The sequence below is a fragment of the Lynx rufus genome, unplaced genomic scaffold, assembly GCF_022079265.1.
Source record: "Lynx rufus isolate CCGP_SWC_20201006 ecotype Redwood Valley unplaced genomic scaffold, mLynRuf1.p SCAF_3, whole genome shotgun sequence".
Classification (NCBI taxonomy): domain Eukaryota; kingdom Metazoa; phylum Chordata; class Mammalia; order Carnivora; family Felidae; genus Lynx; species Lynx rufus.
In genome coordinates, this window is record NW_025814845.1 from 153603468 (window position 1) to 153625056 (window position 21589).

At 38.9% G+C, this 21589-nt stretch overlaps 2 protein-coding genes across 3 annotated transcripts in view; one reads left to right on the forward strand and one right to left on the reverse strand.

Moving 5' to 3' along the window:
- The window catches only part of ESCO2 (establishment of sister chromatid cohesion N-acetyltransferase 2), a 29971-nt gene extending 12131 nt beyond the window's left edge, over positions 1–17840 (reverse strand). Inside the window, exons 1-5 of the mRNA XM_047092189.1 lie at positions 17640–17840; positions 16565–16633; positions 14076–14889; positions 6269–6362; positions 2588–2645 (exon numbers count right to left, since the gene is read on the reverse strand). Coding sequence (XP_046948145.1) covers positions 2588–2645; positions 6269–6362; positions 14076–14889; positions 16565–16617 — 1019 coding nt within the window. The 5' untranslated portion in view covers positions 16618–16633; positions 17640–17840. The remainder of the gene's footprint in view (positions 1–2587; positions 2646–6268; positions 6363–14075; positions 14890–16564; positions 16634–17639) is intronic.
- A 1462-nt stretch (positions 17841–19302) lies between these two features.
- Positions 19303–21589, forward strand: part of CCDC25 (coiled-coil domain containing 25) — a 37561-nt gene continuing 35274 nt past the window's right edge. Inside the window, exon 1 of one of the 2 annotated variants that reach the window (XM_047091141.1) lies at positions 19303–19411. In XM_047091141.1, the coding sequence (XP_046947097.1) occupies positions 19384–19411 (28 nt within the window). In that variant the 5' untranslated portion in view covers positions 19303–19383. The remainder of the gene's footprint in view (positions 19412–21589) is intronic. The other variant, XM_047091142.1, reaches the window with a different exon arrangement.

The following is a 21589-nucleotide window of genomic DNA, read 5'->3' on the forward strand; positions in this document are numbered from 1 at the left end:
TGTCTCAAAAATAAACATTAAAAAAAAATTAAAAAAAAAAACAAAACTGTGGATTAGCTACCAATATTTTAAAATTTAGAGATCTCACTTAAAAATGTGTATTTCCAATATTGCAAGAGACACTGCAAGATCACCAGACCATTATTTCTTCAAAGAATGTAACTAACACAATGCATCTCTTTTATTTGAGGTATGCATTCCCCATTTGGCTCCAATCTCCACCCAATCTCTATAGGCCCTGAGTTTGTAACCCAAGTCTTATAATAAAAGGACCTTTGTTTTCCAAGGACCAAAGGAATAAAAATCTGTGGAGAGTAGAGGTAAAAAACAAACAAAAAAAAAGGCAAGGAAAAAAAACCAGGTGACCAAAGCAAGAGATTCAGAGAAAACTCACAAGAAATAAAAAAAAAAAAAAAAAAAAAACACTAGAAAAATAAGTGTCCGGTGTTTTTTAAGCTAAGCCAAACTATCCTGTCATTTGACGGTAAGAAATTTATTTTACATTATGACCAATATAGATACACATATAAAACTAAAACCAGAAAGTTTTACTAAATAACTTACTGTTAATAAATAACTGTGAGAGATGGATTATTCCATTAAAAAAAATGCTGGACGTGACGCTCTTGAACTGCTTTGACAAACCACTAATGGTATGTGCCCGTAACACAAAACACACTCTCTAGGCTGCTTGACTCGTGCCGTTTATACAACCTTTGCTGAGTAACTCAGCAAATTCCCATCCCTGCATGTATGACCACAATCTCTTTATTTCTATCTTAGCAATTTTAACATTTTATTATAATGCCCGTCCTCCTCTAATCATAACTTCCATGATAGGACCATGTGTTATTTATTTTCACATCTCCAAAACTCAGTATAATAGTTCAATATCATATAGCACTCTATAAATGTTTGCCAAATGAGTGAATAAACAAAAAATGAATGTGAGACAATGAACCTGGAGAATCTGTAATCTGCCTAAAGTAAAAGTCATAGATTAAACCACAAGTGATTGACGAGATCTGACCCTTTGGGTCCTACATAAAGAGAAATTTCAAACAATCCAACCAATAGTATTCTCATATCTCCTTAGGCTAGATTAATTAGTTTATACACTTATATCAGCTAATTGTGGTAGATTTCAATCCTCAATAAATAGTCATGAAAGAAGACATAGATGAAAAAACAGAAAGGTGCAAAAAACTAGGAACATGGCCTTTAAAGAGGGAAAGTTGCTACCCAACCCAATTTCCGAGGTGATGGAGGTACCCTAAAAGTAGAACTCAGCTAGAAAGTTCCTTGCTCAATACCTACAGTTATTTATCATCAAGGGGGGACAGAAGTACCAAAACTACTTAGGAAGATGTTAAGACCATAAGATACTTCTTTGCCAGAGCTTTCTAGCCTATCATTCTCACATTCATGCTTCTCCTCTTCCCAGTCTTAGCTTTGACTAGCATAGTGGCAGCTTCAACCAGGAGTTGTTTTTTTTTTTATGAAATTTATTGTCAAATTGGTTTCCATACAACACCCAGTGCTCATCCCAACAGGTGCCCTCCTCAATATCCATCACCCACCCACCCCTCCCTCCCACCCCGCCATCAACCCTCAGTTTGTTCTCATTTTTTAGGAGTCTCTTATGTTTTGGCTCCCTCCCTCTCTAACCATTTTTTTTTCTTCCCCTCCCCCATGGTCTTCTGTTAAGTTTCTCAGGATCCACACAGGAGTGAAAACATATGGAATCTGTCCTTCTCTGTATGACTTATTTCACTTAGCATAAGACTCTCCAGTTCCATACATGTTGCTATAAAAGGCCATATTTCATTCTTTCTCATTGCCACGTAGTATTCCATTGTGTATATAAACCACAATTTCTTTATCCATTCGTCAGTTGATGGACATTTAGGCTCTTTCCATAATTTAGCTATTGTTGAGAGTGTTGCTATAAACATTGGGGTACAAGTGCCACTATGCATCAGTACTCCTGTATCCCTTTTTAGCCAGGATTTCTAACAGCACTAAAGCTGCTGTAAGTTACTCACTCCTCTGGCCAGTTTCCTAGTCTATAAAATGGGGTAACACTGGTACCTACATCATGAGGTTGTAAATGCTCATTAAACATGAACTATCATTAATATACTATCACCCAGGAAAGGCAATACAGCTGAATGGGCTTTAATTCAGATACGGATTCTAGTTGTGGCTGCTAAGAGCTGTTGCTTCTAAGAGATGTGAATTACTATCAGTTTCCTCAGCTGAAAATGGAATTATTAATAGTATCGATCTTCTGGGCTGTTCTAAGAATCAAGTGAAATAATGGATATAAACTATTTATTATGGGTCAGGTACTGTATAAAAATGTTAGCAATTATTATCACTCAAACCCATAAAGATATTTCCCTTCTCTTAACTCTTAGGTTCTTATGAAGTTTCTAGGAGAGGGCCTGATTTCATCTTATTCTCAATATCACCTTAGTGGGGAGGAAAAAAAAAATACTCTCCAAATTACATAGTGCAAGAAAGAAAGATACCCAGAGGACTCAATTAAATAAACCTTAAACATTAAAATAAGAGCAATCCTTACCTTTTTGTATTGACTGAAGACACACTGAAGATCGGGTAGACAACAGAATCAGGAGAAACTGGTTGGGGAAAAAAATGACAGTAATTTTGTATTATAAAATAAACTCAAAGCTTTAAATCATAAAGCTTTAAATGTTAATAAGACCTAAATACTGAAATCACTTGATTTCAAGACTTAACAAATAATCAAGACAGTATGGTCTAGATCAATGGAACAAAATAGAGAGCCCCAACCACACCCATGCACATACAGTCAACTGATTTTTGACAGAGAAAAAGTAATTAAATGGAGAAAGGAGAGTCGACAGATGTGCTGGAACAATTGGACAGTCATATGCAAAAAAAAAAAAAAACCAACAACACTCTTCTATAGAAATTAACTCACCATGGGTCACAGATCTATTTGTAAAATGCAGAACTATATAACTTCTAGAAGAAAATGTGAGCGAAAACTCCACAACAACTTGGGTTTGGATATGTTTTTACATATAACACCAAAAGCACAGTACATGAAAGAAAATATTAAGTTGAATTTTATAAATTTAAACATCAGCCATGACGTTGAGGGATCCCAGGATGGAATGCACACTGTGACGAATGAATCTAACTGTATTAGAACAGGTGGCATGACAGCGATGAAGGAGGTAGGGGAAGAATGGGCAGCTGACCTAAATATCTTTATCAAACTGTGTTTTAATTAGAAATTATAAGGCTAAAGACAAAAGGACTGTAAATATTAGACTCTAACTGGTAAATATTTCTCACAGGAGTATGAATTAACAATTCTGAAACTATTGTGCAGGTGTACTGGGGCTGAACAATTAAGTGGGTGGGTAATGAATAGTGGAAAGGTTTTTCCCTAAGGGAAGCCATGGATAAACAAGAAAGGATGGGATAAACCCTGTGGTATTGGATTAGAGACCGGGACAGCAAATTTGAACTTACGTTTATTTAGTATATGTACAGATGGAGAGATACAGAAACAATTATAGATGTGTGCATACATGGTATGCATATGTATATTTCCTACTCTGTTTGCTGAGAAGGCCTAGAAGCAGTAACACTCCAGAGCAGTGAGCACACTAAGTCCAGATCTTGGTTTCTAAATAGAAGCCTAACAGAACACACCAGTTTCCTGGGAGAAATGGCTGATTCTAGGACTGGGGCAGAGAAAATACAATATGAGGCTGGAATAGCCTGTAGTGCCAGAAAATAAAGAAGTGCTCAAAAGAAACAAAAGGACAAGGCATGCCAAAGAGAATGACTTGAAAAGATGTCCCATTGGTAAAAACTAGAACAATGTGAACAACAGAATAAATAATGTAGTATTGGATTACAACCCAAAATATAAAATATTCATGAGTCCATACTATTAAGTGTCCATGACTCCATTTACTTCAAGATGGAGGAAACAATTAGGAGAAAAGAGACAACACTTCTTTACATAAGAATTCCAAATAATATATGTGAATATCTCCACTCCCCCAGAAGATGGAGCTTAATCCCCTCCATGAAAGGATGGACTAGACTTGGTGACTTACTTCCAAAGAACAGAGTATGGAAAAGGAGTAAGAGTGACTTTACAGTAGAGAAACCTGACAAACTTGACCTTGACCAAGTGATGTCACATGGACATCTATAATGTCATATGGACATCAGTACCCCCAATCCAGTGTGGTGAGAAGGGTACTTCACGTCAGGGGCATTCTTTCCCCAAACCCATTAACTCCATTCTATTGATGAGAAAAGATCAGACAAACCAAGATTCAGGGCCATGATACAGGATAACTGGCCAGTACTCAAGAATGTCAAAATCATGAAAAACATGGAACAAGGAAAAGACTGAGAAAATGTCACAGACCGAAGGACACTATGAAGACATAACTAAAGGCGATGTGGTCCCTGGACTGGATTGTAGAACAGAAAGAGGGCATTGATGGAAAACTGCTGAACTCCAAATAAAGTCTAGAGCTTAGTTAATAGTAACGTACTAGTATCAGTCTCTTAGTTTTGACAAAAGTACAATGTTGATATTAGATAGTAACGATGAGGGAAATGAGGGGAGTAATATACAGGAACTCTCTGTACTGTCTTTATAACTTTTCTATAAATCTAAAATTATTACAAAATAAAAGTCCTATAAAAAAAAAAAAAAAAGACCAAAGTTAAAATAGTAGTTGTTTAGAGAAAAATAGGGGACAAGCGGGCTACTGAGTAAAAAGCAAACTTTTAACTTTGCATTGAAAAATAGAGCTCATTCTCTAGAAACAAGGCCAAGACAGGTCTGATCTGCTGTGGGTTAGTTACTTAACCTAAGTCTGTTTCCTCTTCTATAAAATGGGCATACGAACTCATTTCCTAAGGTTGTGAGAAATGATAAACTGTAATTATTGTTACAATCCTTTACCATTTGTACAGTACCTTTATGAATTTTGCCATATCCTTGTGCCATCTGTATTATTTTTTGTTCATGAAATGTTTTTCTTTAAATGGACTTTAGTATACTGACATAAATCTATTTTCATTTTTTTTTCAGAGAGAGAGAGAGAGAAAGAGAAATCCCAAGTAGGCTCCGCACTCTCAGCACAGAGCCTGATGTGCTGACCCATGAACTCTGAGATCATGACCTGAACCAAAGTCAAGAGTTGGTTGCTTAACCATCTGAGCCACCCAGGCACCCCTAAAATAAATTTATTTTAAAAGCAAACTTTATTAACTACTGTAAAGAGAAAGCCACTGTTGTTCTGTTACATGTTCTATTAGGTCAGTAATAGCACAACCCATAGGAAACATAACACATACTAACACTTAGCACTGCCTGATACATATTCAGCACCTAGTAAATAGTAGTTATTAACAGGGTATCTCAGAATTATCATTATGAACAATCCTTCTCTATATATCATTAGGTCCTCTTAAGGGCTATTGCTCCAGACTATGCTCTTTGTTTTATCTGTTTTCTTCCTGTGAACTGCAGTTTTCTCACTGTAATCAATATATATACACTCCAAGAATTTTAATTTATTTTCAAATTTACAGCTATAACCAACAAAGTAAAGTTATCCAGAATCTGGTTGGTAAGTAGAATGTTAACCTCTGTGTATATTCATGGTTTAGTAAATACTGTTTAATTGAACAATGACATTACAAGTTAGTAATGGGATTTCAGAACTAAGAGAAATTTAAAAATGAAGACTAGAGATCTCATCCCTAGACCACATAGTTAATTAGTGGCAGACCTAGACAAAATCCCAAGGTTCCTGATGCCCAAGTGTCCTTTTGATGGCTTCATAAATTATGCTTATTTACAGTAGAGTTTTGATGATGGATATATAACATAAATTGTTTTTACTCCTTTCTATTATTTTGGGTAAAAGACAGGTAGAGTAGGTGTAATGAAAAGACCAAGTTCTAGGGAGCTTAAGTACCCTGGCTATATCCCATAGACCAATTATGCATTAGTATTTTGTCTTAAATTCCAGCCTAAGGTCTCCTTACCTTCCTCGTTTTCAAACTGCACTACACTGCTTACTACAGAAAACAGTGTCACTGAGATAAACATAAAGATACAAATAGAAGTACACATACTGAATAAAAAAAAAAAACATTATTGTACAGAATTCCATATCGACACATGTAATGAATTACATGAACTCATTCTGAGAAGTTTTATCTTACTTACCCGCCTTGTTTTCACTGAGAGAATCTTCTGAAGGAAAACATTTATTTTCATTAGGTTTACATTCTCTTGAAGAAACTACTCCACCTGATGAATCCTGAAAATGAATAGGGAAAATTAAAAAAAACTCTAATTCTTAACGATTTTCTATTTCATGAACGGATCCCCACAGATCTATTTCTAAAACAAAATATCTAGTTTATTACAAATTACACTTTTTAACTGACTTTAAATCCTCAACTTTCAGACTATTTTAAGGATAATTTCCCCTATATTTATGAAATGTACATAACAGAGTGTGCATATTTAATTCTGTCAAAACATCTATTTCCTGATAGAGATAACAGGATGAAGACTACAGAACATTCCTTCTACGATAATAAGTAAAAACAAAACAAAACAAAAAAAAAAACCCAAACAATTAGTAAAAATGGCAAAAATTTCCCCAGCAGCCACCAAATTGGAAGGGACAACCTTCTGTCATAAGCTTTAAAAACAGGCAGCCAAGGAAAGAAAAAGAACATTCTGGACTAGCTGGAGAGGCTTCTAAATCCCACTTGCTGGGCAGTAGCAGGGAAGTGGGAAAGACAAAGGGAAAGCATTCTGAAATATTTCACTAACACTACTAATTTGGTGAGACTTAAGAGAATATACAGCTTGGGAGGAAAGGGGAAAAAAAAACCAAACTTTTGATTAAGAAAGAACTCCTGGGGCACCTGGGTGGCTCAGCTGGTTGGGTGTCCAACTTTGGCTCAGGTCATGATCTCACAGCTTGGGGGTTGGAGCCCCGCATCGGGCTCTGTGCTGACAGCTCAGAGCCTGGAACCTGCTTCGGATTCTGTGCCTCCCTCTCTCTCTGCCCCTCCCCTGCTCACTCTCTCTCTCTCTCTCTCTCAGAAATAAGTAAACATTAAAAAAAAATTAAAAAAAAAAAGAACTCCTATTCAAGACCATTACACCTCAGCAGAGATGGGACAACGCATCAGTTTGCCATTTCTCAGGGCTCCATGAGTTGGGGAAAGGTGATGTACCCTCTAATGAAAAGAGGAGTCATCCTTAGCTAGGAGAGATGAATACTAGTAGTGGGTGTTTAACAAAATCTTAAGAATCTTGAGCAGAGTGGGGTGCCTAGGTGGCTCAGTCGGTTAAGTGTCCAACTCTTGATTTCAGCTCAGGTGATGATCTCACAGTTGGCTGAGTTCGAGCCCCGCATCGGGCTCTGCAATGACAGTGTGGAGCCTGCTTGGGATTTTCTCTCTCCCTCTCTCTCTGTCCCTCCCCCGTTTGTGCTCTCTCAAAATAAATAAATAAACTTTAAAAAAAAAAATCTTGAGCTGAGCTCAGTTCCACAAATGTAAGATGATCAAAGCCTAGGTTCTCAAAAATTACTGAAAACTAGACAGAACCCAGTACCTAGCCCCTGAAAATGAAGCTTAAAAAAGAAAGTGAGAAGAGAGTGTTGCAGAGAATTCATCATGTCACTGTATAAAGATCGTATCTTCATCACCAAATAGAGAGAAAACTAACTAGGAGATGGATGGGTGGAAATGCAGACAGCAACCCCCCCACCACTTTGTTTTGCTAACTAAGAATTTTAGTGCAAATTGTACATTTAAAAAAAATTGACGTGCATTTATGTGAAGTGCAGATATATCAGTTTTGATAAACTTATACACTCATATCACCAAAACTCCAATCAAGACACAGGAGTGTTTTTTGGTAGAAAAAAATATGAAGAATGAGTAAAATCGGAGTGTCATGGCTTAGCCATCAAGAACATGTTCCATTTAACAATATACTTGGCAATACTTGATAAGCAGGCAGAAATATTTAGTAGGGATTGCAAACTTAAATGCCTACAAGGACAGCAGGTAAGTGAAATTAATTCATAGCAAAACTGGACTGATCTAAATACATACACACACGTTGATTTAGTGGAGCTCATACCTGTCAAATGGTAGCCTGATAATCTGTCCCAAGAGTTTGCTATAGAGGAATGAAAGCTTAGCTTGGTCAGATTTCCATTTTTCATGATACATCAGACTTCAACTTTCATGAAACACCATTTCTTTAGAATGCTAGCTCAATTTTTTTTTTTTTTTTTTTGTTAAACATTATGTAAGCCTAGCAAAACACCCACGTGCTGGATGTGGCCTACTGACCACCAATTTATAATTTTTGCTACTGAGACTTGAAATTTAGGTGACTACAAGAGGTAGCAACTGGGGTTGAATTTGAGAGGAGGCAATAAGAATGATAATGAGAGGAGGTGATGAGGAGGGAAAGGACTGTAGAGAGTTTGAACTGCTCAATAAATAAGCCTCAGAATGTACTGAACGGCATGTGAAAGCCTATCATTTCTCTAGCTGCATAGGTTGTGACAAGTATAAACAAGTCACCACAGACGTGCAAGCCCCAAACTGGGAGACAGCCTTTCTTAAAGTCTCAATTGCTTTCTGCCCCAGGTACCTGGGCGGGGGGACTTTCCTCTGGTAAGATTACTGATAAGAGGTCACTAATAGAAAGTGTCAGACCCGCACGGTCTGTTAGGGTAGCCACCAGTCACAAGTAGCTAAGAAGAATTTGCAACATGGCTAGTTCCAACTGGGATATGCTGCAAGTGAAAATAAACATGGGCTTGAAAGACTTAGTACCAAAAACAGAATTTAAAATATCTCACTAATCACTCACTCTAAACGTCAATGGATTCAATGCTCCAATCAAAAGACATAGGGTAACAGAATGGATAAGAAAACAAGATCCATCTATATGCTGTTTACAAGAGACCCACTTCAGACCTAAAGATAATTTCAGATTGAAAATAAGGGGATGGAGAACCATCTGTCATGCTAATGGTCAACAAAAGAAAGCTGGAGTAGCCATACTTCTGTCAGACAATCTAGACTTTGAAATAAAGACTGTATCAAGAGATGCAGAAGGGCATTATATCATAATCAAGGGGTCTATCCACCAAGAAGACCTAACAATTGTAAACATTTATGCGCCAAATGTGAAAGCACCCAACTATATAAGTCAATTAATCACAAACATAAAGAAACTCATCGATAGTAATACCATCATAGTAGGAGACTTCAACACCCCACTCACAGCAATGGACAGATCATCTAATCAAAAAATCAACAAGGAAACAATGGCTTTGAATGACACACTGGACCAGACGGACTTACAGATATATTCAGAACATTTCATCCTAAAGCAGCAGAATATATATTCTTCTCCAGTGCACATGGAACGTTCTCCAGAACAGACCATATACTGGGACACAAATCAGCCCTAAGTAAGTACAAAAAGATCAAGATCATACCATGCATATTTTCAGACCACAACATTATGAGACTTGAAATTAACCACAAGAAAAAATTTGGAAAGGTAACAAATACTTGGAGACTGAAGAACATCCTACTAAAGAATGAATGGGCTAACCAAGCAGTTAAAGAGGAAATTAAAAAGTATATGGAAGTCAATGAAAATGATAACACCACAACCCAAAACCTCTGGGATGCAGCAAAGGCAGTCATAAAAGGAAGTATATAGCAATCCAGGCCTTCCTAAAGAAGGAAGAACGATCTCAGATACACAACCTAACCTTAAGCCTTAAGGAGCTGGAAAAAGAACAGCAAATAAAACCCCAAACCAGCAGAAGACAGGAGATAATAAAGATTAGAGCAGAAATTAATGCTATCGAAACCAAAAAAAAACAGAACAGATCAATGACCAGAAGCTGGTTCTTTGAAAGAATTAACAAAACTGATAAACCACTAGCCAGTTTGATCAAAAAGAAAAAGGAAAGAACCCAAATAAATAAAATCAAGAATGAAAGAGGAGAGATGACCACCAACACAACAGAAATAAAAACAATAAGAGAATATTATGAGCAATTATACGCCAATAAAATGGGTAATCTGGAAGAAATGGACAAATTCCTAGAAATATATACACTACCAAAACTGAAACAGGAAGAAATAGAAAATTTGAACAGACCCATAACCAGTAAGGAAATCGAATTCGTAATCAAAAATCTGCCAAAAAACAAGAGTCCAGGGCCAGATGGCTTTCCAGAGGAATTCTACCAAACATTTAAGGAAGAGTTAACACCTATTCTCTTGAAACTGTTCAAAAAAATAGAAATGGAAGGAAAACTTCCAAACTCTTTCTATGAAGCCATCATTACCTTGATTCCGAAACCAGATAGAGACCACACTAAAAAGGAGAACTATAGACCAATTTCTCTGATGACCATGGATGCAAAAATCCTCAACAAGATATTAGCCAACCAGATCCAACAATACATCAAAAAAATTATTCACCATGACCAAATGGGCTTTATACCTGAGATGCAGGGCTGGTTCAATATCCGCAAAACAATTAACATGATTCATCACATCAATAAAAGAAAGGACAAGAATCATATGATCCTCTCAACAGACGCAGAGAAAGCATTTGACAAAATACAGCATCCTTTCTTGATAAAAACCCTCAAGAAAGTAGGGATAGAAGCAGCATACCTCGAGATCATAAAAGCCATATATGAACGACCCAATGCTAATATCCTCCTCAATGGGGAAAAACTGAGAGCTTTCCCCCTAAGGTCAGGAACAAGATAGGGATGTCCACTCTCGTCACTGTTATTCAACATAGTATTGGAAGTCTTAGCCTCTGTAATCACACAACACAAAGAAATAAAAGGCATCCAAATCGGCCAGGAGGAGGTCAAACTTTCACTCTTCGCAGATGACATGATACTCTATATGGAAAACCCAAAAGATTCCACCAAAAAACTGCTAGAATTGATTCATGAATTCAGCAAAGTTGCAGGATATAAAATCAATGCACAGAAATCAGTTGCATTCCTATACACCAACAATGAAGCAACAGAAAGAGAAATCAAGGAACTGGTCCCATTTACAGTTGCACAAAAAACCATAAAATACCTAGGAATAAATTTAACCAAAGAGGTGAAAAATCTATACACTGAAAACTATAGAAAGCTTATGAAAGAAATTGAAGAAGGCACAAAGAAACGGAAAAAGATTCCGTGCTCCTGGATAGGAAGAACAAATATTGTTAAAATGTCAATACTACCCAAAGCAATCTACATATTCAATGCAATCCCTATCAAAGTAACACCAGCATTCCTCACAGAGCTAGAAAAAATAATCCTAAAATTTGTATGGAACCAGAAAAGACCCCAAATAGCCAAAGCGATCTTGAAAAAGAAAACCAAAGCAGGAGGCATCACAATCCCAGACTTCAAGCTATACTACAAAGCTGTAATCATCAAGACAGTATGGTACTGGCACAAGAACAGACACTCAGATCAATGGAACAAAATAGAGAACCCAGAAATGGACCCACAAACATTTGGCCAACTCATCTTTGACAGAGCAAGAAAGAATATCCAATGGAATAAAGACAGTCTCTTCAACAAGTGGTGCTGGGAAAACTGGAAAGTGACATGCAGAAGAATGAACCGGGACCACTTTCTTACACCATATACAAAAATAAACTCAAAATGGATAAAAGACCTAAATGTAAGACAGGAAACCATCAAAATCCTCAAGGAGAAAGCAGGCAAAAACCTCTTTGATCTTGCCCGCAGCAACTTCTGATTCAACACATCTCCAGAGGCAAGGGAAACAAAAGCAAAAATGAACTACTGGGACCTCATCAAAACAAAAAGCTTCTGCATAGTGAAGGAAACAATCAGCAAAACTAAAAGGCAACTGACAGAATGGGAGAAGATATTTGCAAACGACATATCAGATAAAGGGTTAGTATCCAAAATCTATAAAGAACTGATCAAACACAACACCCAAAAAACAAATAATCCAGTGATGAAATGGACAAAAGACATGAACAGACACTTCTCCAAAGAAGACATCCAGATGACCAACCAACACATGAAAAAATGCTCCACATCACTCATCATCAGGGAAATACAAATCAAAACCACACTGAGATACCACCTTATACCTGTCACAATGGCTAACATTAACAACTCAGGCAACAACAGATGTTGGAGAGGATGTGGAGAAAGATCTCTTTTGCATTGTTGATGGCAATGCAAGCTGGTGCAGCCACTCTGGAAAACAGTATGGAGGTTCCTCAAAAAACTAAAAATAGAACTGCCCTACAACCTAGCAATTGCACTACCAGGCATTTATCCACGGGAGACAGGTGTGCTGTTTCAAAGAGACACATGCACCCCAATGTTTATAGCAGCACCATCAACAATAGACAAAGTATGGAAAAAGCCCAAATGTCCATCGATGGATGAATGGATAAAGAAAATGTGGTGTGTGTATATATATATATATACATATATATATATATACCATATATGTATACACACACACCATATACATATATATACCATATATATGTATGTACACACACACACACTGGAGTATTACTCGGTAATCAAAAAGAATGAAATCTTGCCATTTGCAATTACGTGGATGGAACTGGAGGGTATTATGCTAAGTGAAATTAGTCAGAGAAGGACAAAAATCATATGACTTCACTCATATGAGGACTTTAAGAGACAAAACAGATGAACATAAGGGAAGGGAAACAAAAATAATATAAAAATAGGGAGGGGGACAAAACAGAAGAGACTCATAAATACGGAGAACTGAGGGTTACTGGAGGGGCATTGGGAGGCGGGATGGGCTGAATGGGTAAGGGGCATTAAGGAATCTACTCCTGAAATCATTGTTTCAGTATATGCTAACTAATTTGGATGTAAATTTTAAAAAATTAAAAATAAAATTAAAAAAATACCTCACTAATCACTTGTTATGATTATATTGAAATGGTAACATTTAACATATATTGGGTTAAACATTTTTCACCTTTTTTCCCCCCTAGAAAATTGTAAATTTGGTATCCTATTCCTAGAAAACAACACTAGTCCAGGCTGGCTGTGTCAAATATGAGGCAAGCACGAAAAAGCATAGAATGGCAACCATGAAAACATACTACATACAATAAACCAAAACCCAACTATACATGAGCAGTGATCATCTCTGAGTAGTGGGCTTACATAAAAAATGTTTTTAATACTTTCTGTCTTCTCTAAATTTTATGGAGGGGCACCTGGGTGGCTTAGTCTGTTAAGCATCTGACATTGGCTCAGGTCATGATCTCATACTACATAGGTTCCAGTCCCACACTGGGCTCTGTGCATCAGCACAGCTTGGAGCCTGGAGCCTGCTTCAGATTCTGTGTCTCCTTCTCTCTCTGCGCCCCCCCTCCCCAATTCGTGTTCCATCTTTCTCTCTTTCTCAAAATAAACATTAAAAAAATTTTTTTTAATTTAAATTTTGTGGAATAATCCAGTACTTTAAATAACAAGCTGAAACAAACAAAAAACAATTATGTCCATATGCTGGAAATCCACTACCTAAGTTTTGTTATTTCTACATTCTAAAAACACCACCAGATAAAAATTGCTAAGCTTCTCTGGATTTTAGTAATAAGGGGATTTAGTGAAATGTATACCTTAATGCAAAAAAATGTTGTAGGCTTCCTTAAGCCAAAAAAAGGAGAAAAGTCCCATCATTGCACCTGCCCTAAATTCTTTCTAGTGATTAAACTATATTATTTGGCTAATAAAAGCAGTCCTCTGGGTTGCAAAGACACCAAAATTTTGTTCAGCCATGTTATATATATATATATATATATATATATATATATATATATATATATATATATATATCTTTGGTATATTGAAGTTATTTCAGATAGCCAACTTAGTTTTTAAAGTGACATATTCGGTTTTCTTTACCTTTATTAATTTCTCTCCATTTTTACTTCTTGCACAAAGCAGTTCAACATTCGGTTCCTTTTCTAGTAACAAGCACTTTGGCACTTGCCTTGTCTCAAAACCTTTTCTTTTACGGACAGTCTCTACATCAGAATCTTCAATCACTTCTGATGGATTCTTTTGCGTGAGTTCCAGTAATGGCTTGTTTTCTGAAGACAATTTTCTAAGACAGGACTTTTTCCTAACAAAAAAGGCCGCTCCACCCTGGAGTGTAACTTGTGGTTTGACTTTTTGGCTTAGAACCCGAGGAGCATTCAGATTATTTTGAGCTGAGTAATAATTATTCTCTTTCTCCACAACTGGTTTATAGGCCACTCGATTTTGCTTGGATTTTTTAGAATTCTTTGATACAGGCTTGATACATTTATATTTTGGTTGATATTTAGAAGTTAAACACTTTTGTGGCTTTTTGTTTATCTTCTTGGAGCAGACTGTCACAATGGGAAAAGATTTATCTTCATTCTTAGTTTTTAGACAAATGGATCTACTCTCTTTTATCAGCTTTCTCTCTAATGGATTCAGATACCACTGATCTTTGTTGTAAAAGGATACAGTAGACACAGCAGATTTAAATGGTGAACCTTGATTTGCAGATGCCAATCTGGATTTTTCAGTTGTTTTGAGTGGACTTGAAATGAAATGGCCTTGCTGAGAGCAAAGTACCTTTTCTTCATTGTTATCACTGCTTTGGGAAATGTATTTTTGATCAGGTGATGGAAATATGTTTTCAGCAAAGTCCAAAATTAATTTCTTTGATGGGATGTCTGATAATAGGCTATGAAAAGAAACAAAGTCCATTGATAAGTATCATTTTGCTTCAATTTAATGCCAATCTACTACTAAGTAATAAACAACTATACTGGTAGGTCATACTAAAAACAATCCTCTCTACCAAATAACCATGCATAAACATTGTCTATCAGTTTAACAATAGGATTCTCCGGGTACCTGGGTGCCCCAGTCAGCTGAGCATCTGACTCTTGATTTCGGTTCGGGTCATGATCCCAGGATCATGAGCTTGAGCCCCACACAGGACTCTTCGCTGAGCATGGAGCCTGCTTAAGATTCTCTCTCTCTCCCTCCCTCTGCCCCACTAAAAAAATACATACCCACATATGTAAATAAAAATAGGATTCTCAAATTTTGTCTTTACCAAAGCATTCAAATATCTTTCAAAAATAAGGTCCCAATAATGTTTGCAAAAACAAACACTGTTAACAAAGAAGATTTGGGGTGCCTGGGTGGCTCAGTTGGTTAAGAATCCAACTGTGACTCAGGGCACAATCTCACAGTTCACAAGTTCAAGCCCTGCATGGGGCTCTCTGGTGTCAGTGCAGAGCCTGCTTCAGATCCTCTGTCCCCTCGCTCTCTGCACCTCCCCTGCTTGCGGGCACATACCTGCACACATACTCTCTCTCTCAAAAATAATCTCAAAAAAAAAAAAAAAAAAAGGGATTTGATATCATGTGGGTATGTGTATGTTTCAAAACCTATATCTAGGGGCACCTGGGTGGCTCAGTCGGTTAAGTGGCCGACTTCAGCTCAGGTCATGATCTCACGGCTGGTGGGTTCGAGCCCTGTGATGGGCTCTGTGCTGACAGCTCAGAGCCTGGAGCCTGCTTCAGATTCTCTGTCTCCCTCTCTCTCTGCCCCTCCCCCACTCACACCCTGTCTCTGTCTCTCTCTCAAAAATAAATAAACATTAAAAAACATTTTAAACCTATATCTAAATTGTGGCCATATACAAATTATAGCCCATAGAGTTATAGCTCACCTGGCTTGACAGGCTACATGTCCCCTAAAATGATTAGTTCTATGTAATAAACTGACCTCAAGCCTATTCAGTGGGAAGTAATTTATATCCTGTTAAGACATGTAGTAAGCACTAAGTGAGCAGACTTTCAAAGAATGCTCAAAGATGAATACTATATGAAAAACATTATGCTAGTTATTACATAAGAGAGCTGAGAGGAACAAGGAAATAAAAGATTTGACATACATTTCCAAGTCACAGAAAACAGCTCTTTCTGATTCTCTCCAAAGGCACCAAATAATTAATTTTGAAAGCTTACAATATTTCCAGACTAGAATTAGAATATACTATAGTGGGGGCGCCTCGGTGGCACAGTCGGTTAAGCGTCTGACTTCAGCTCGGTTTTAATCTCAGTCTGTAGGTTCGAGCCCTGCATCTGGCTCTGTGCTGACAGTGCAAAGCCTGGAGCCTGCTTCAGATTCTGTCTCCCTCTCTCTCTCTGCCCCTCCTCTACTCATGCTGTGTCTCACTCTCTCTCTTTCAAAAATAAACATTAATAAAAAAAGAATATACTATAGCCACAAGGAGCAGACAAGTGGAGTAGTGGAAATTTTAAGAAATAGAAGAGAGAAGATAAGACAGACAAGAGGTTGGATTTTTCTTTTTTAAGAGTTTCTACCCATAAGATGAGACTCACTTGTCACAGCTCAAAGAACGCTGCTTCTTTTTTCTTGGAGTAAAAGCTGACATCTTCTTAACTGAACTCCTAAAATCAATAGGAAAATTATAATAACCAAATGTATCCAATTTGTATAAAAATCACCATATCAAAATTATACTTTAAGAGTCTGAAAAAGTTTTTAGATGGATGAGGGTATTTTAAAAAGCAAATCACTTTAATAAACATTTAAGCCATGGAGGTTAAAAAAAAAAGGAAAACACTGCATCACAGTAACAATTAGGAACAAGAAATAAAAGAATTAGTACATCTATTTCAGGCTGGAAAATAATCCTCCCAAGGAGGAAATATTTTTTTAACCCCATTTCAGGGCACAGTTTCCTCTTTAATTAGCCTGATTAATTCACACCAAGTTAAAATATTCTGCGGGGATATCTTCCTGTGACTGCCCTCGCCAGACCCCACACTTCTTTAATATGCCATTTAAGGCATTTTCTTGCTGGCTTAACTGTCTTCCCCAACAGCCTGACTGTTCAGTGAAGGCAGAGACCAGTTTCTAGCCTTTCCTTCAGAGTTCAGCAAGAAAGCGGGTTTAGCATAATCCCCTCCCATTTTCCTGGTTGAGGAGCCTTGAGCAAGCCGCTTGTTTCCTGGTTTGTAAAATCCTCGGACCTCCTAAGGCTGCTGAAAATAAAATCATGCACGTTCATTCTCGAGCATGAGACAGCATGGTATGTTGGCTCAACAGAAGTTTTCCCCTCCCCTTCCTTCGGCTCAGGTACGTTTAAAAAAGTATTACACAAGCATGTTCAAGGTTAAAAGGAAAACCAGGGTCTCTGGAACTCAAGGTCCAGCCGCGGCTTAAGAGAAGACTCTTCTGGGGCTGAATGAGAGAAGGCATGACAGAAAAGTGCGTCAGAAAGATGGAAACCCGGTGACCTCTAAGTGCGGAGAACCCTGTGGGTGGCTTCGGTCTCCAGCAGCCAAGCCCTGAGCTAAAGCTCTTTGTCCTCGACATGCACCCCCACGTTCCACAGAGTCTCCCGTTCTCTTCGGTCTTCCACCCCACGCCTCGGCCCGCCGCAGCACTCACCTGAACCTCAGAGCCGGCGACCTCTCTCCAGCGGAGCCAGTGTCTCCTCCACTGTATTCAAATTACCGCGCGCCCGTGAAGGCTGAAGCCTCTGCGTTCTGATTCGCCGCTTTTCAGACCTTCCAGGGGGCTGGCTCGGTGATTGGTCCCTCACGAGCGCCGGCCGGGTCGGTGCGAAAGGCGGTCTCCAAACATTCTCCCGCCCTTGGCAGGTGAAACTCACTTTCCCCGCTGGGAATCCACGCCTTCCATAATCCCTTGCGGCAGCGCAGCGCTCCTTTCCCGAGGTCTTGTTTAGATGCATTCTGGGAAATGTAGTTTTCGGCAGAATAAAGGCACCCTCCTGAACTCCAGGTACATTCTGGGGTCGCTTGGCTTAGCATGTTTTTGCAAAGGAGTCTCCCCAAGATTTTCGAGGCAGTTATCTTCCACATTTAAAAGTTTGTCTTTAGTTTAACGTTTTTTTTTTATTGGTAATAACGTTAGATTTCTAGTTCATTTTTTTATTTTTCAACTTAAATTTAAAAAATTAAATCATGGCACTGAACATCTGTGATGTGCCAGGCAGTCTCACACGCTTTACGAGTTTTATTTCATTCACTTCTTGTCACAATCTGAGATATGTATTATCTTTCCCATTTTACTGAGAATAAAACTGAGGGCCTAGAAACAATTACTATTTATAGAATATAGCTTAGGTTCTTGCTTTGGGATGCCGTATGGTTCTTAAAGTACTCCTGGGTTGTCAGCTACTGTTATTATCTTTGGATCACTAACTCCTGGTACAGTCTTTGGCACATTCTTAGTTAAGTGATGCACTTCACTTAATAGACTATAGTCTGTTGGAATGAAGAGAAAAAAATCAGGTCAAAACTAACTGCTGGGGAGCTTTACGTGAGTACAATTATTCCAACTTGACAAAAGCAGTTAGATCTCGAGGTTCAGAGGTTTGGAATTTGCCCTATCACACACAGGTAATAGATGGGAGATCTCAGATTTAAAGGCAGAACAGTCCAAGAGTCCAAACCTCAATAAGCATATGCCTCTGGGGAATATCACTAACAAACCACTTTGGTTGAGCACTAAGTTCTAAACCCTTTACGCCTATTAACTTAACCATAGCAAGATAACCTATGTATTAGTTGGTCTATTCATCTCCATTTAGCAGATTAGGTAAGTGAAGCACAGTATGCTCAAGGAGCGCCTTACAAGTGGCGGAACTAGAATGTGAAAGGTGGAGGAATTCGGGTTCATTTCCAAGTAAAATGAGCTTCTACTCAGTGTCAAGTACTGTGAATAGCACAGGGAACACCTGTGAAGAAAGCAAACGGTTTCTGCTGCCAGGGAACCCATAAGGCGTGATGGGTGGCAGATATAACCAACACATAAGCCTCAAGATAAGACTGCCCACTCGGTGAAAGTTCTGCAAATAAAGTCGGTCAAAGGTGTTTTACTTTCAAGAAGTCAGAGTTTTCTCGCTGTGTCTTCCAACCACGAATTGCCCTAGCTCCATCTTTCCTTCTCAACCCCCAAGCCAATAAAGCCTCTTAGCCCGCCTATAACTTCCTCCTCGCCAGGATTAAAGATGGCGCCGACGGGCTGGCGTTATGACGCGACCCGACGTCCGCCGGAAGTGAGCGAGGAGTTCCGGGGGACAGGCGGCCTCCGCGCTTCTGGTATCCTGGTATCTTGCGAGTTGAGTGCTCCTACTCCGCGCTGGAGTCGCTGTGCCGCCGCCGGGATCATGGTGTTCTACTTTACCAGCAGCAGCGGTGAGTGGGCGCCGTGACCTCCTCAGTCACAGCTCAACAACGGGGCTCCGAAGCCGGGACCCCCAGGCTGCTGTTCAGCCTGCACTTCGCCTAAAGCGCCGCCTCGTCACTGGGTGCTTCTTCCCGCCCCTTCTCGGTCCCCACTTGGGTCTGTCCCTGTCGTCCCCGTGTGCCCCTGACCACGGCCTGGGGGGAGGTAAATGGACCGTCACACCTGCTGTCTTTGCATTCGGAAGTTCTTTTCCTTCGGAGAGACCTCCTTTCGCTATTTGGAATTGGGCAGAGTTTGTGGGCTTCTTCACACCCCCATCCCAGGTCTCACCCTCACCTCCTTAGCCTTTATTCTGGCTGCGTCCTGGTAATTATCCACTTTGAGGGAGAAAGGAAATACCTGCCAAGAACTCTGCCTTACAGGAAGGGCACCGTACCGTTCTAGGATAGGGTGGTAGGGCTTGGAAGGCAACAGAATAATAAAAAGAGGCAGAGTTGATGTCCCAGATATCAAAAATTGATATATGATAGTGTTTCTGAATTGTCTTTGGCTGACAAGAAAAGGGTGCTTTTAGTTTCCAGGAAATGGTATGGTCTGGACCTCGTTTTTCCTGCTTATGTTGTTCCCTTTGCCTGGTCAATCCTCAGTTAACTTCCTTTAGACAACTCTGGCCCATCTTTTTCAAATGCCTTTCCCGACCTAACTCCCCCCCAGAGATTGCTTAGATAAACCTCTTTGGGGCACCCCACTAACACCGCATGTGGACCTTTGGTGTTGCTCTTATATAGTATTAAATGCTGTCTGCTTGATCTGGATAGAGTGTAAACTTCTTGAGGACAGGGGCAGGATCTCCTTATCTTGTTTCCCTAGCCTAGTGCCTGGCTCATAGCACTTAATAAATGCTTGTTGAATAAACTAATGTTTGTTTGTTTTTTAACTTAGTCAAAACGCATGCTATTCTATTGCTACTCACTTCTTGCTTGTAAAAGGTGAGATTTAAGTTTAACTAGTTCCATGTTGTTTTTGTGGGTTCGAATAGGGTGATACTGTAAAGATGAGAACAGTAAGACCCAAGGAATCTGTAATACAGATAGCCTCCAGTCACCCCTCCTATACCATCACACTGCCACATCGCACCATTTTGTTCAGTAGTCTAGACTGCCACAGTGTGCCATAAGCTATTTCTCTGCCTTTATAGATTTGGCTTGTTTTACCCATATTATTAAAATTATCAAAAATGAAATTCACACTAGCCTGAAAAATCGTTACAGGCCCCTGGTAGCATTTTCATCCTTCGTCTTTTCTGTTCTGTTTGCATCAATTTTTAGCTTCCCAGCAACACAGATATCCGTACAGGCTCAACAATGGAATAAAAAAATACAGGCTGGGGGGGGGGGCGGGCGGTGCCTGGGTGGCTCAGTTGGTTGAGTCTGACTTCAGCTCAGGTCATGATCTCCTGGTTTGTGAGTTTGAGCCTCGCATCAGGCTTTCTGCTGTCAGCACAGACCCCACTTAGGCTCCTCTATTCCATTCTCTTCCTCCCCACCCTCCGCTCACTTTGAAAAATGAATCAACATTAAAAAAAATACAGGCAGCGTATATAGGTACTAAATGTATTTTATGCTAGCTGCCTAATTCTCCTTAAAACCATTCTAAATTTTTTGAGCACTAGTCATACTTACCTAGATGCCCACAGATAATGGGTCATATTTTTCTCATTGGCTTCTATTATAAGGTCACAGTTGCTTCCTGTTGGAAAAATATTTGGTCTTTAACAAAAATGCACTTCTGCAGCAAATCTTTTAAAACTACAAAGTTAATGGAAAAATTGTAACCTTTTCAGTTAAATAGTGGTAAAACTACATAATTCCATTACAGAAAAGAGCTTGAACATACAGAATCTTCAGGAAATGACTTCTTATAGATAGACAAGCATTTCAACCAACTTATGGTTTACCATTTAAAAAAAAATTTTGAAGATGTTCTTTAATTTTTTTAATATTTTATTTTATTTTTGAGAGAGGGAGAGGGAGGGGCAGAGAGAGGGAGACAAAGAATCTGAAGCAAGCTCCAGGCTCCGAGCTGTCAGCACAGAGCCTGATGTGGGGCTTGAACCCACAAGCTGTGAGATCATGATCTGAGCTGAAGTCAGGTGCTTAACCCACTGAACCACCCAGGTGCCCCAC